The sequence below is a fragment of the Hemitrygon akajei genome, chromosome 1, assembly GCF_048418815.1.
Source record: "Hemitrygon akajei chromosome 1, sHemAka1.3, whole genome shotgun sequence".
In the NCBI taxonomy this organism is placed as follows: Eukaryota; Metazoa; Chordata; class Chondrichthyes; order Myliobatiformes; family Dasyatidae; genus Hemitrygon; species Hemitrygon akajei.
Genome location: NC_133124.1, coordinates 190,469,148 through 190,482,930, shown reverse-complemented (window position 1 = coordinate 190,482,930; position 13,783 = coordinate 190,469,148). Strand labels below are relative to the sequence as shown.

Genomic DNA, 13,783 nt, shown 5'->3' with positions numbered 1-13,783 from the left:
TGACTCCAGTTAGGTCCTAAAACTTGGGACACAGTGCAAATATCACCATCGCCTGGTCCTGGTTCAGCTATGTAGATGTTAAGGTCAAGAAAGCACAACAGCACCTCTTCTTCCTTATAAGGACAAGAAAATTCAGCATGCCCTCAATGACCTGCACCAGTTTTTAGAGGCGCACCAGAGAATGCATCCTATCTGGACATATGGCCATTTCTCTGCCCAAGAGTGCAGAATGTTGTGAAATGTAGTCCAGACCTTCGCGCAAACCAGCCTCCCCTCCACTGACTCTGTCTACACTTTCCGCTGCCTCAGAAGAGCAGCGGACATAATCAATGACCCCAGCCAGGATATCCTTTCTTCTCCATCCTTCCATTGGACAGCAGATACAGAAATTCGGGAATAGGTACAACCAAGTTTAAGGACGGCCTCTGCCCTGTTGGTATAAGACTCTGGAATAGTTTTATAAACCTGTGAAACTCCCCACAGTCTCCTGCATACTAAGAAGTAAAGGCCCAGTCTGTCTCACCTCTTTCTGCAACTCAGTCCTTCGAGTCCTGGTAATATCCTTGTTAAACTTTTTAAGTGCTCTTTCCAGTCTAATCACATCCTTCTTATCTCAGAGCAAATTCAGCTGTGCTGTAATGATGATATCCAAAGCCCTATCTCAACCTTCTTCTCGATTTCTTTTCCATATATGTTATCAACTATAGGCATCCATTAGTCTCGAGAGACCATGGATTTGTGCCTTAGAAAGTTTCCAGGGTGCAGGCCTGGGCAGGATTGTATGGGAGATCGGCAGTTGCCCATGCTACAAGTCTCCCCTCTCCATACCACCGATGTTGTCCAAGGGAAGGGCAAGGGCTGATACAGCTTGGCATGGTGTTGTTGCAGAGCAACGTGTGGTTAAATGCCTTGTACAAGGACACAACACGCTGCCTTAGCTGAGGCTTAGCAACCTTCAGATCACTAGACCAACACCTTAACCACTTGGCCACGCACCAACACTTATCAACTATACCTCTCTAGGAATTTCAATGACTCAACAACTGTGAGATATGTCAGTACCATCAAAAACTTACTCTGCGAATATCATTTTGATCAAATAGCCCTTACAATGAAGTAAAAACCACAACCACAAAGATTTACTTATAAAAAAATATCAATTGGCTCCCACTTCTTTCAATACTCTTTCAACAACAATAAAATATCATTAGAAAATTTATGCAGAAACATTTAAAAACATGTAAACAGGGACTTGGGAGACCAAGTGCAGAATACCTGAAAGGTTACTTTGCAGGTTAAGACAGTAGTAAGGAAGGCAAATACGATGTCAGCATTCATTTCTAGAGGAGCAGAATATAAAAGCCAGGATGAGGCTTTAGAAGGTATTGGTAAAATCTCACTTGAAGTATTGTTAAATAGTTTTGAGCACCATATCTAAGAAACGATGTACTGGTGTTGCAGAGAATTCAGAAGTTTACAAAAGTGATCTCTGGAATGAAAGGGTTAATGCATGAAAAGTGATGGTTCTGGACCTGTACTTGCTGGAGTTTAGAAGAATGAGGGGCATCTACCAAATTTTGAAAGAGCCAGAGGGAGCAAACATGGGAAGGATGTTTCCAGGACCAGAGAGTACAACCTCAAAATAAAAGGATGCCCCTTTGGAACAGAGACGAGGAGGAATTTCTTTAGCCAGAGTGTGATGAATGTGTGGAATTCATTGCCAGAGGGTTGTGGAGGCCAAGTCATTGGCACATTTAAAGTTGAAGTTGGGAGGTTCTGGATTAGTAAGTGTGTCATAGATTACAGGGAAAAGGGAGGAGAATGGGGTTGAACAAGAAAAAAATATCAGCCATGATTGAAAGGCAGAGCTGTTGATATGCCAAATGACCAAATTCTGCTCTTATGTACATGATCTAAAGTATTTTATCCATATGTTTTCTTGCCTGCTTCCTGTTCCCTTGTAAATTTTACATCTGATGCTCTCAGTTCATCTAGTGTTCGTAGACCTTCTCTGTACCACTTATCAGCTGTCTTCACACCAACGCCAAAAATACTGGTGAATTGCTAGAGGACCAGAAACAAGTCTTACACATCATGGCAACCAGCTCCTGTCCAATAGATTGTTATTTGCAATCAAATAATTAATTTACCTTACTACTTGCCTCGACCTAGAGTGTTTTACAGCCAAATAAGTACATTTGTCACAGTAATAACTCATGAAATCTGGCAGACAATTTCTGCACAGCAAACATCCACAACGTGGATTATGTTAATTTATTGAACATCTTGATTGAACAATAAATATTGACCAAGACATTGTGACTATCTTCACAACTCTTCTTTAAAATATAGCCAATTGATCAATTCCATCCATTACTTAGAGTAGCTGGGCATTGGATTAACATCTCATTAGACACCTCCTCCAACATTGCAACAATCCTTCACTAATTCACAAGCGTATCACTTGGATATAGTGTAGGACAGATCTGGGTTGTTTTCTCTGAAATGGCTGAGGCAGAGGGGAGATCTGGGAGACAACTGGTATCATTTGTTTTTTAAAACCAGGGTTGAAAAGTCTAATATCAGAGAGGATACATTTAAGGAGAGAAGTCGCACATTCAAAAAAGATGTGTGGGCAAGTTTTGGCTTTATGCACAGTGGTGGGTGCCTGCCAGGGGTGGTGATGGAGCCAAGTACTTTAGAAGCTTTCAAGAGGCTCGTTGACAGGCAAATGAATGTGCAGGGAATGGAAGGATGTGGACATTGGGTAGGCAGAAGAGATTCATTTAGTAGGGTATTTGATTACTAATGTGGTAAGTAATCAGATTAGTTTGGCACAACACTGCAGGCAGACTTTAAGTGCCTGTTCATGTGATGTACTGTTCCACAGTCAGTGTTGCAGTGACAATGGGAAGTGTCTGCATGGATTTATATATATATATATCTCATGAATTTATATATATCATGCATGAATTTACATATATCAAATTTAGTTTAAAGTTTCCCTGTACAGCACAATTATTAATTTATAATTGTAACATAGTAAAACCAGATATCATTTAAAAATTTATTAATGTAATCTAAGTAAGAAGCTGAATTACTGTCTTGGCTGGAACCTTTGAGAATGCCGAGTCTTACCTTGATGTTAATTATTTTAAATTCAAATCTTTTTCCTTCTATCTAAACATACAAACAAATATCCTAGGAATGACTGTGGCACCATGTTGTCATTAATTTACTAATTTTTTTCCAAAGTGTTGTTCACACATTATTGAGACCCATTATTCAAACTGTCCACATATTTATGACAAGCATTTATTACTCTAAGGCCTACCTTTAGAGTTTGATATCTCTCATTCCGGAGTAAATTCTCAACTTCACTACAAGTTCCATCTTCAAGGATTTCCTGCAGCAAAGAATAGCGAAACTTGTTTTTCATTTCTTACAATAAATATCAATCCTGACATTTTCTAATCCTGGTTTTTACCCCCTGGAAAGTATTATCATGTTTTTGTGAAACAACATTATTAAATAGCAGTGATATAAATACAGCACAACATAAATAGCAGTTATTCTACTGGATATCCAAGGAACAAGTCCGACCACAGGAATAGCGTCATGCCATTACCTGAATCACATTCCTGGAATGGACCCCAAGATTGGGAATACCTTGGAGATCCTCCATTTTGGTTACAGTGTACGGCAAAGACTTTAGAATTGAAGATGCTCTTGAGAATGCCAAGTTCCGTGCTTCACTCTCATTTAATTCTGCACTTTCAGCCAATACCTTCAATGCTTCCTAAGAATAAAGACAAAATTTGCCTTTAAATCTATTTAAACAAGTCTGTTCTGGTACATGCTTTCCAATATAGCCATTTCTAACAGAGTGGACTGGTTTAATGGAGCTTTAATTAAATACACTCATATCTCTTGTTTTTCATTACATACAGTTTGAATCAAGAATTCTCTCTTTTCCACCATCAATCATCACATGAACACAGATTACAAGTGTTATTAGAGTAAAGAACTGAGCTGTCACGGTCAGGCTGTCACTATGTTCTGAACAGGTCCATGCATCTTATACATACATTTTCTTAAAGTGTCAAATACGGAGCATGAGTCACACCTCTATTTGAGAAATGATCAGCTCACAAATAATTCCCTATTTTTCGTTACAACCCAAGTGTTTAATTTTTGAGATTTGTGGTGAGAAAATTGTTCATTACCGTAAACAGTCTGTTTTTATTCTTTAGTGTCGTCCTTCTTTGACAAGCATATGATGAAATAGACACTTCAGTGACTGCAACCGATTCTTTTGTCACCTAAAGATTAAATACAATTAGCAAACAATCAACTAACTCTTCTACAGAAGAAAAAAAAACTAAAAACTAATCAAAAGCAAAACTATGACAACCTTGCAAATGATAGTCTGGACTTTTCTTAAGCAAATTAGGTGCATTATAAACCAGGCAATGGTTGATGACTAAGCAGGCTATCCATCTTAAATTAAAAAACAGAAGATACTGAACTCTGGGACCACTGTCCAAGTAGATGGCTCTGGGTGGAAAGGGTTGGAATGATTAGCGATGATATTAATGTCCAATCTTTCACAGTGGCTTACAGTTTTCCAGTTCTGCAATCTTGTTGTCTTGAGCAATGACAGTAAAGTTCCATTCTATTCTTAGGCATTGATTTTGGTTTTGTTATATAATGACATTTCAGTTCAAAATTGAAAATGGTGAAGCTTGGTGTTCTCCAGGCTTTGCTGAATCGTGTGCTTGAGCACTAAAAAGGAGCCAGGACGTGAACTCAAGAAGGGACTTGGGAGAGCTAGGTGTCATGAAAAGTCCTTGACAACTAGGATTACAGAGAATTACCAATTCTACACACACATCAAGAGCAAGAAGATAACTGGGGAGAAAGTAGGACTGTTCAAAGTAAATTTATCAAAGTTGGTATACCATATAGGATCTTGAGATTCATCTTCTTGCAGGAAACCAGAAAACAAAGAAACACAATAGAATCCATTAAAAAAAACCCACACAACAAAAACCATCAAACACTCAACGTGCCAAAAAAAGAACAAATCATGCAAACAATAAGTAAACAAATAACACAGAGCATGAACTGCAGAGACCCTGAAATTGAGTCCATAGCCAGCACTGCAGCTGGATGGAGCCAGTAAAGCCTCTCAGAGTAGTGAGCTGAACACCAGTTAGACCTTTGGACTCGATGCCCTCATCTTTTTAATCAGACTCTTGTGCTTAAATCAAATAAGCAGTTTGTTCCTTGCCTCGCCGCTTTGATTCAGCCTGAAGTTTCAATGTGGCCTCATGTCCGCTCAAGCAACGGCTTCATAGTTGTACCTGCGTTCTGGATGCCACAAAACTCCAGATTGCACAGACGGTTCAAAAGCACAACTCCAAAGGAAAATTACAAGCTGTTGATTGCAGCAACCGTAGTCCAGAGAAAGTATAATTAATAGAATAGTTAGTAGTTTTGTTTGCTGTCCACAAAATGTCACCATGCCTCGCAAGCACCATCATGAAAGGGTAAAGGAAGGAACTCGTGCTTGGAGCAGAGGATGTGGGCGAGGTTTTAAATGACTACTTTGCATTGGTATTTACAGAGAAAAATTATGTAGAGGATAGTGAGATCAGAATGGAATATGTTAAGATGCTAGGGTATTCAACATTAGGAAAGTTAGTGGCAGGTCTCTTGAAGAACATTAAAGTGGAAAAGTCCCCAGAGCCTGACAGCAAATATCCCAGGTTACTGTGAGAAGTGAGAAATGAGATTGTTGAGGCCTTAGCCAAGATCACTGTATCTTCAGCAGTCACAGTTGTGGTGCCAGAGAACTGGTGAGTAGCTAATGTTTCTTCTTTGTTCAAGAAGGGAAATAGGGATAATCCTGGAAAATATAGACTGGCAAGTCTCATATCAGTGGTAAGGAAATTCATGGAAAAGATACTTAGGATAGGACTCCTAAGCCTTTGGAAGAAACATGGTCTAACTAGGGCAGTCATCATGGCTTTGTGCAGAATTGTTCATGTCTGACTAACCTGAATGAGATTTGAGAGGGTAACAAAGATTGAGCTGAGGATGTTGTATACGTGTATTTTAGAAAGGCATTCAACGAGGTCCCACATGGTAGGCTCATCCAAAAAATAAGGATGCATGGGACCATGGTGAATTGGCTGATTGGATCCAAAATTGGTTTACCCATAGAACACGGAGTGTAGTGATGGATGGGTCTTACGTTGGATGGAGGTCCGTGTCTCATCGTATTTCACAGGGGTCTGTACTGTGATCTCTTGTTTAACATACAAATGATTTGGATGAAAATGTGATAGGGTGGGTAAATAAATTTGTAGGTGACACAAAAATAGATGATGTTGTGGATTGCATAGAAGATTGCTAATAGATTTAACAGAATATAAATCAGTTGTAGAGATGGGCAGAGAGCAGAAGATAGAGTTTAATCCAGGCAAGTGTGAGGTGCTGCACCTTGGGAGATCCAGCGTAATGGGAGAGTACACACACAATGCTGATGAACCCGGATCCTGTTGTGCAGCCACTCTTAAGAGTACATGCACAGTTGATAGGGTGATACTGAAGGCATATGCCATGCTTACTTTCATTACTTGGGGGAGGGAAGAGGTAGCTCTCACTGCCAACCAGCAGGGGTCTTGTTGGCAAGTTCTGTCAAACAAATTGGCAGTCTGCTTGGAAAACAGGATCTATTGTGTCTTTCTCCTACTGTGCCTGTAATACATACCCCGCTGACCAAGTCTGATGGACTTGTAGTCAAAAGTATTTTTCTGCAGAAACATTTCTATGAAGGACAAAATGTGCAGCCAGATATATCTGAATAAAATATGTTTTTTTGTTAAAAGAGAGATGCCATCCTAAACAGGCCCTGCTGGTCCAGCAAGCCTGCGCCATTCAATTACACTGATTTGACCAATTAATCTATTAACCAACGTAGATTAACCAAAGTTCCATCTTTGGAACTTGAGAGGAAACCGGAGCATCTAGACACAGTCACAGGGAGAATGTATAAGCTCCTCAAAGACATTGGCGGGAATTGAACCCCAGTCGCTGGTGCTGTAAAGCAATGCAGTAACCACTACTCCACAGAGTACAGCAACGAGGCCAGGTCCACGCTTCATAACACCAGGGACAAACAGAAACAAAAATACCCAGACATCAAATGTCACCATGCACAGCCTGAAGCAGCCACACATCAGGATAGGGGCTATTCTGGATGTTTTTATCCACTTTTTCTCAAGACTTGTGCATCATGGACACACTAACCTGGATCTCCACACGAAACAGAAGATGTCCCAGGTGACTGTCACAGCAGAGGTGATGAGGATGGGCCACAAACGCGCCCATCCTCAGCAGCACTGTGCAGCTGACTACCAGGACCTCATCCATTGAGGGGGACAAGTTTTGTTTTACCTTGGCAATCCAGCTAATTCTTGCTACACGTCCAGTACTCCAAACCAAATTTCAAGCACCTTCAGATAGTCACACTAGGTGATGAAGTAAACAGAGGTGGGCCAGTCACCACAGAACAGGTCCTCATTCTTGCTACATTGACTCTGGCAAGAAGCCAGTTAAAACTGGTTGTAGATACTGATCAAGTTGCAGAACAACCACAAGTCTGGACAGAAGACTGTGATGTCATCCACATTTTGGAAGGTTTAATCTGAGTGCCCCTACTCCTCCTCCTGCAAAAGTCTCAATATAACAAACAAGACAGAGGAGTGGGCAAGCCTGCTGGTTTCCAGGTTTGATGGGAAGCTATGTCCAACAAATGTCTACTCCCCTGTCCTACATATTGGCTATTGCATCGTTTAGCAATACTGTACAAGGATGTCAGAAAATTTCCAGCCAATACGCAAACAGGCTTTGTCTGTATAGATCACCTGTTTCAGAACAAATGATCCGATTACCAATGACCTTGGAAAGGGTATTGTAAGGCACATTCAACAGGGTCTCCAATTCTAGATGTTTGTCTTCTCCTCCTTCTGTTTATAGATTTTTTTTTTTTAATTAAGTGTGTCGCACCAGACAGTCAGTCATTCTTGTCTGGCGTGTGGTGTCAGGAATGGTCTCCTTTACGATTAACTGGGTCACAATATGAACGTTCCTGACTTGACTCTTGTTGATGTTTTTTTTTTAAAAACGAGGCCAAGTGGCTAGCTTGATGCTCAACGTGGCACGGATGAAAAGCGTGCTTGGAGGTGGCCCGACTTGGATTCAAACTCGGAAGCCTTCGTAGATGAGTGTGATAATGCCCTTTCTCATGGATTCTGACGCTGCCAGATAGATCCATTGCATGGTTCATTTCTAGCAAGTCTGGGGTCCGTCAGTTCCACAGAGCCAAATATACCTTGGTCAGTAAGTTGTCACTTTTGGGAGTTTTATTTGTCACAAGGGAATGGAAGGAGTCTATCAGCTCTTCCAGGTACACCGCCTAGTCAAGATTTTCCCATCTAAAAACTCCAAATAGAGGATAGGAAGTCCTAGGAGGCTGCCCTGTCCATGACCTTCCTGTCATACAGACTGGCACAGAAGGAACTGTAGATCTTCAAGTATGTCCAGATATGAAGATGTTACCGAGCTGTCCTCTTCCCAAAGGCTGTGTCAAAATCCTGAACACTCTGTGTAAAACAAAAACAGTATGACAAATACCTTTGCCACAGCACTGCAGGTATTTGATGAAGTAGATCAGCATCTTGAACACATTACAAAGAGGAATTCAACATTGTTTTTAACATTGTTGTTAAATATTGTTATATTGGGCGCCATTGCAGCATAGCGGTTAGCGCGACACTATTACAGCTCCAGTGTTTGGAGTTCAATTCCAGCACCATTCTGTAAGGAGTCTCAGCACGTCCTCCCATTGGACGCATATGTTCTCCCCGCATGCTCCAGTTTCCTCCCACAGTCCAAAGACGTAGCGGGCAAGTTAACGGGTCATTGTAAATTGTCTCATGATTAGGTTAGGGTTAATCGGGGTTGTAGGATTGCTGGAGTGGAGTGGCTCAAGGGGCTGAATGGCCTACTCCAAGCTGCATCACTAAACAAACAAGCATTGTTTTAACCAGCAATGTCCACTTCCAGGGTATAAATAAAAACAGAAAGGTAAAATTAGATCCTGATATCCCTAACATGATCCATTGATGGAGACATAGTGAGGTAAACATTTCCTGAGAATGCCTCAGATGCTTATCAGTCATTATATGAGCTTCGACAACTTCACTTATTCTGAATAAATCGAGGAAGATAACTCTAAGATATTTAGTTCTGTCCTTTCCTTTGCTAAAAGCACCAGTTATGGATCCACGAGGAGTGGCAATGACCTGTAACACCAAGGGAGAAAACAATCAAAGCCAGTCTCCTTCCTATTATTTATCATGAACGCTTTGCTGCAGGAATCATAGATAAGGAATCAGGACCAGGGGGTCAGGTTCGATTTTGTCAGGTGTGCGGAACATTTCAGCATCACATTATAAAATGATGAGCAGAAGGCTGGAAACCTTTCCCCATAGATCCTATGTGTCGGTTGTGCCTCACTTGAATGTGTCCAGCTGCACCCATTCCTGAATGCTGGAGTTTGCCATTCCACAGTGTACAGCTCTTGTAGTAGGAAGACTAGTAGACAGACTTCCGGGCCTTTCATTCAGTTGATGGTCTTCTAACCATATTTGTTCCCTCAGAGAATCAGCACCACAGAGCCCCAGGTTGTCCAGCTGTTAGGGATGAACTAAGTGATGGCAGCTAACATATAAAGAATCAGGGATCAAACCTCTCAGTTATATTTAACAAAATACCACAATAAGTGGTGCAATTCTTACATACATTCTTTATCAACTACAAAACTGCCTGCATTTATCAAGTGTTCTCTTAAAAGTTTTCCATTAATACCTGCAGTTGATGGCGACTTTCCACTTCCTGCGGTCTACCCGCCCCCATACTCTCAGTAAACCATGTAATCTCTACCAAGGCTGCATTGAATCCAGTTCTGCGAATTCCATTCTGTTTCTCCAGCAATTCCAACACTTCATTGCCAGTGTTATTCTCTGACACAACATGAGTAACCGACTCACTGAAAGAAACAAACATTAAATTTCATAAAATTCAAAACCATCCTATGTATAATTCAGAACTTGTCACAAATTGACTTCCTATAAGAGCACACATCTGAAATATTAAGCATGTTCCCTCAGAACAATCTGGAAAACTGCAGCTGCGTTATTTAAATTAGGAGTGTTTTAAATTATTTCCATACTTTATTCTCTGACTTCCCCCCCGCCCATATCAAACTCCATATTTCAATAAATACATCAGCACATTATTTTTCTTTTTCTACTTCTTGTTGGTTTGAATATCCATTGCTTTGCAGCCAGACTTACAAAGAGTGAAGTAATCAAGAACACAAAAGCAGCTAAATTGATAAGTATTGGCTTTAGAGAAGGGAATGGGCATGTAAAGGGTTATCTGGTACAGTTTGTATTTCTGTAAACTTACATATGGAAATCAATAATGCTAATACTTATCAATGATAGTTATCTTTCAAAATTTTAAGACTGAAGTATCAAACTAGACTTTATTCTAAAGTGTAACAACGTTCACAGTAACAAACAGAAGGCTCAGTTAAAACAGAACAAATCATGAAATAATAATTTGCCATAAATATAGTACAGAAAGATGATTAAAGTAAAAATGGATGCTCCAACAAAGAATGGAGGATAAAAAAAAACTACCCCAGAGCTAGAGAATAAACGGAGTTTAAGGTGGTGAAGAGGCAAATTCCACTGCAAGGGAGGGTATTTCAGAATGTGCTTCCTAGTCAAGACAAGTCAAAACCAAGCAGATGGAGAACTGGAGGATGTCAGCCAGAAATTAGAAGTTGGAAGAGATACAGCTTGAAGTGATTTAGATAGAAGGATCAGAATTTTAATTCTAATCTCTGAGAGAAGTAGCAGTCAAAGGGGTCAGGGTAAAATCACAATCAAAGCACTTAATCCCAACATTTACTTTTCAAAGCAGAGTTCTGGAGTTCTACTAGCACCCAGAGTACTGGGTAATTTCTACTTCCTAAACCAGGTTAACTGGAATTTCAGTATTTAATGGTGGTATTAAAGTAGCAATGGTAAAAGAGGACTTTACTTTATTGCCAAAAGTTTTCCCAGCAAAACATTGACTATTTCCACCATTATCAGGATGATAGAAATGGAAAAGCTACTGGGGAAAGTATTCTGGGACATCTTTAAACATGTAGTGGCCATTGGCCATTTACTCCCAATGACTTCAAACTTTGGCTTGCAACTCTGGATTTAATCCCCACTGCAAACTATGCTTTAATTTAATTCCAATGATTTAACTATTACAACTGAAGACCAATAGCAGAAGCATATGAAAAGAAGTTGTGGAGAATTTATTTATTTACACAGCGCAGAGTAGGCCCTTCCGGCCCTTTGAGCTGCAAATCCCAGCAACCCCCAACAAATCCGATTAACCCTAACATAATGATGAGACAATTTACAATGACCAATTAACCTACCCTGTATGTCTTTGGATTGTGGGAGCAAATTGAAGCACCCAGGGAAAACCCACATATTCCATGGGGGAGCATGTTACAGGTGACACTAGAATTGAGCTCCAAATCCTGGAATACTCTGAACTAATAGTGTTGCATTAACCGCTATGCTTCCGAAGCAAAGATTATAGTTTTATGATTTTCTAAATGTTTGTTCTATTTCAATTCTCTTACTGCAGCAGGCCTGTGGTAATTGCAACATATTGCACAAGATAGAATACAAAAAAAACACTTCTTTATTTTCCAGTTAAAATGCATATTTAATTTTGACTCCCTGCCACATACATTGACACACCACTGTGATATTTCTGGTAGGCTAACCAGATGAGAGATGGTAAGCAGCATCTGAGACCAGTCCTATCCTCAGGCAATGTCTGGCTGTACACGTCTCCAGCAAGATTGCTGGATGTCAGACAGAAATGAGAAATGCTTAAAACATAGTTGTAAAATGTCCACTAGTCACGAACAAGAAACTCAACGCTTGTGAACGTCACCTGTTCTGATTGAGTGGGCTGCCCAGTATTCAAGCTGCAGCTATTCAGCATATTAATAAATTTAAAACAACTTTAAAAAAATAAAAGGAAAAAGTAACTCTTCAGGTCTTTCTGTATTACGCATTATATTGAAATTCCTCCTCATTTCTATTACGTACACCAATATTGAAATCCTGAAGCCTATAATTACAATACTACAACTCTCCAGCTCTTGATCTAATCAATTGAAAATTCCTCCACTGAGGTAAAAACAAACAAAGCCATTCTAACTGTGAATATAATGAAGAATCATTTTTCAGGTTCATGTGTGCTCAATAAAAATCCTAAGATTTTACGTCCTTTGCATCATGTCATGTCAAAGTGTGCAATCTAGCGCAGCATGCATCGGGCTACCAATTTCTGAACTACTTTCTTATTTCCTGAGGCATTTCAGAGAATAATCCAAATTGTTTTCAAAGCCTGGGTAAGTTACACAGTTGTAAACTGCCTTGTTCGCAACTTTTGACAAAAGAAAGTTCAGATTGAGATTAACACAGCATCTTCCTTTGGTACAGTCTAAACTCCCCAAGATCTGCCCTCTGCTAACTCACACTCTACTATGCTAGACCCTTGACAAATTTGACTGGTTCTCCATTTCCTCTGTGTATTGCTTTCAAAATTCAACCTTGGTCTGCCATTATCTTGCTCCTGAAACTATTTCCAATTCCATATTCATATTTATATCTCAGATCAACTGGGCTGCTATCTAGTGTAAACCAGCAGAAAACCCTCAAACTGTTATTCTGCAAATATGCTTCTGTTTTGCCTCGCTCTGCTCTCCAAATAATACTCTGTACTGCCTTGGAAACATATCATTGTTGTCTCTAAAAACAAGAATGCCATAGCCAAACCCATCAGCAGAATTGCAGTAGTTCGGAAGCAGAGCTCACCACTACATTCTCAAGGCCACTTACACTTGTCCCAAGTAAATGAAGTGGTATTTGGAGAGCACTTTGTGTCCAGTGGCCACAATTTTATTAGCTCTAAAATAATTATGGAAAAAGATGGAACAGGCCACAGGTTAAAGTCCTGACCTGCAGCAGGCCAACTTTAGTCAGGGTCTAGCTGGGAGTCAAATTGGTGACAAAGGAGTAGTTGGCAATTTGAAGGCATCTAAAAAGGCCACATCTAGAGTTCAGGGGCAGCACGTTCCTGTTAGGGAAAAGGGTAGGCATACCAAATTCAGGGAATCTTGGATGATGAGAAATATTGAGGCTCTGGTAAGGAAAAAAAATGAAGGAAGTGACAATGAATAAATCCCTCAATTAATACAAAAAGTTCAAGAGCAGGCTTAAGAGGGAAATCAGGAAGACAAAAAGAGGGAATAATATGACTTCTGCAGACAGGGTTAAAGATAATCCCAAGAGGCTTTTCAGTCAATTTAACAGTAAAAGGGTGTCTTGGAAGAGACTAGATCCTCTTATGGAACACAAGGACCTCCTGTGGGAAGCCACAGACGATGGCTAAGATTTCTAATGTCCAATTCTCCTCAGAGAGAAAATCAGAGATGTCAAAGAAATGAAGGTAATAAGTAATGAGATCTTGGATGATATGCACATTATGAAGGAGGTCACTGCAGTCTTGTAATGTATTAATGTGGGCAAATACACTTGATCAAGTGCTCCCCAGACTATAT

The 13,783-nt window shown here is 40.1% G+C and overlaps 1 protein-coding gene across 5 annotated transcripts in view; it reads right to left on the bottom strand.

The window, feature by feature from the left end:
- polm (polymerase (DNA directed), mu) overlaps window positions 1–13,783 on the bottom strand; it is a 36,975-nt gene that overhangs the window by 10,935 nt on the left and 12,257 nt on the right. For all 5 annotated transcript variants that reach the window (XM_073057546.1, XM_073057545.1, XM_073057544.1 and 2 more), the window contains exons 3-7: window positions 9,940–10,120; window positions 4,227–4,322; window positions 3,629–3,799; window positions 3,335–3,406; window positions 1,944–2,064 (exon numbers count right to left, since the gene is read on the bottom strand). In XM_073057546.1, coding sequence (XP_072913647.1) covers window positions 1,944–2,064; window positions 3,335–3,406; window positions 3,629–3,799; window positions 4,227–4,322; window positions 9,940–10,120 — 641 coding nt within the window. The remainder of the gene's footprint in view (window positions 1–1,943; window positions 2,065–3,334; window positions 3,407–3,628; window positions 3,800–4,226; window positions 4,323–9,939; window positions 10,121–13,783) is intronic.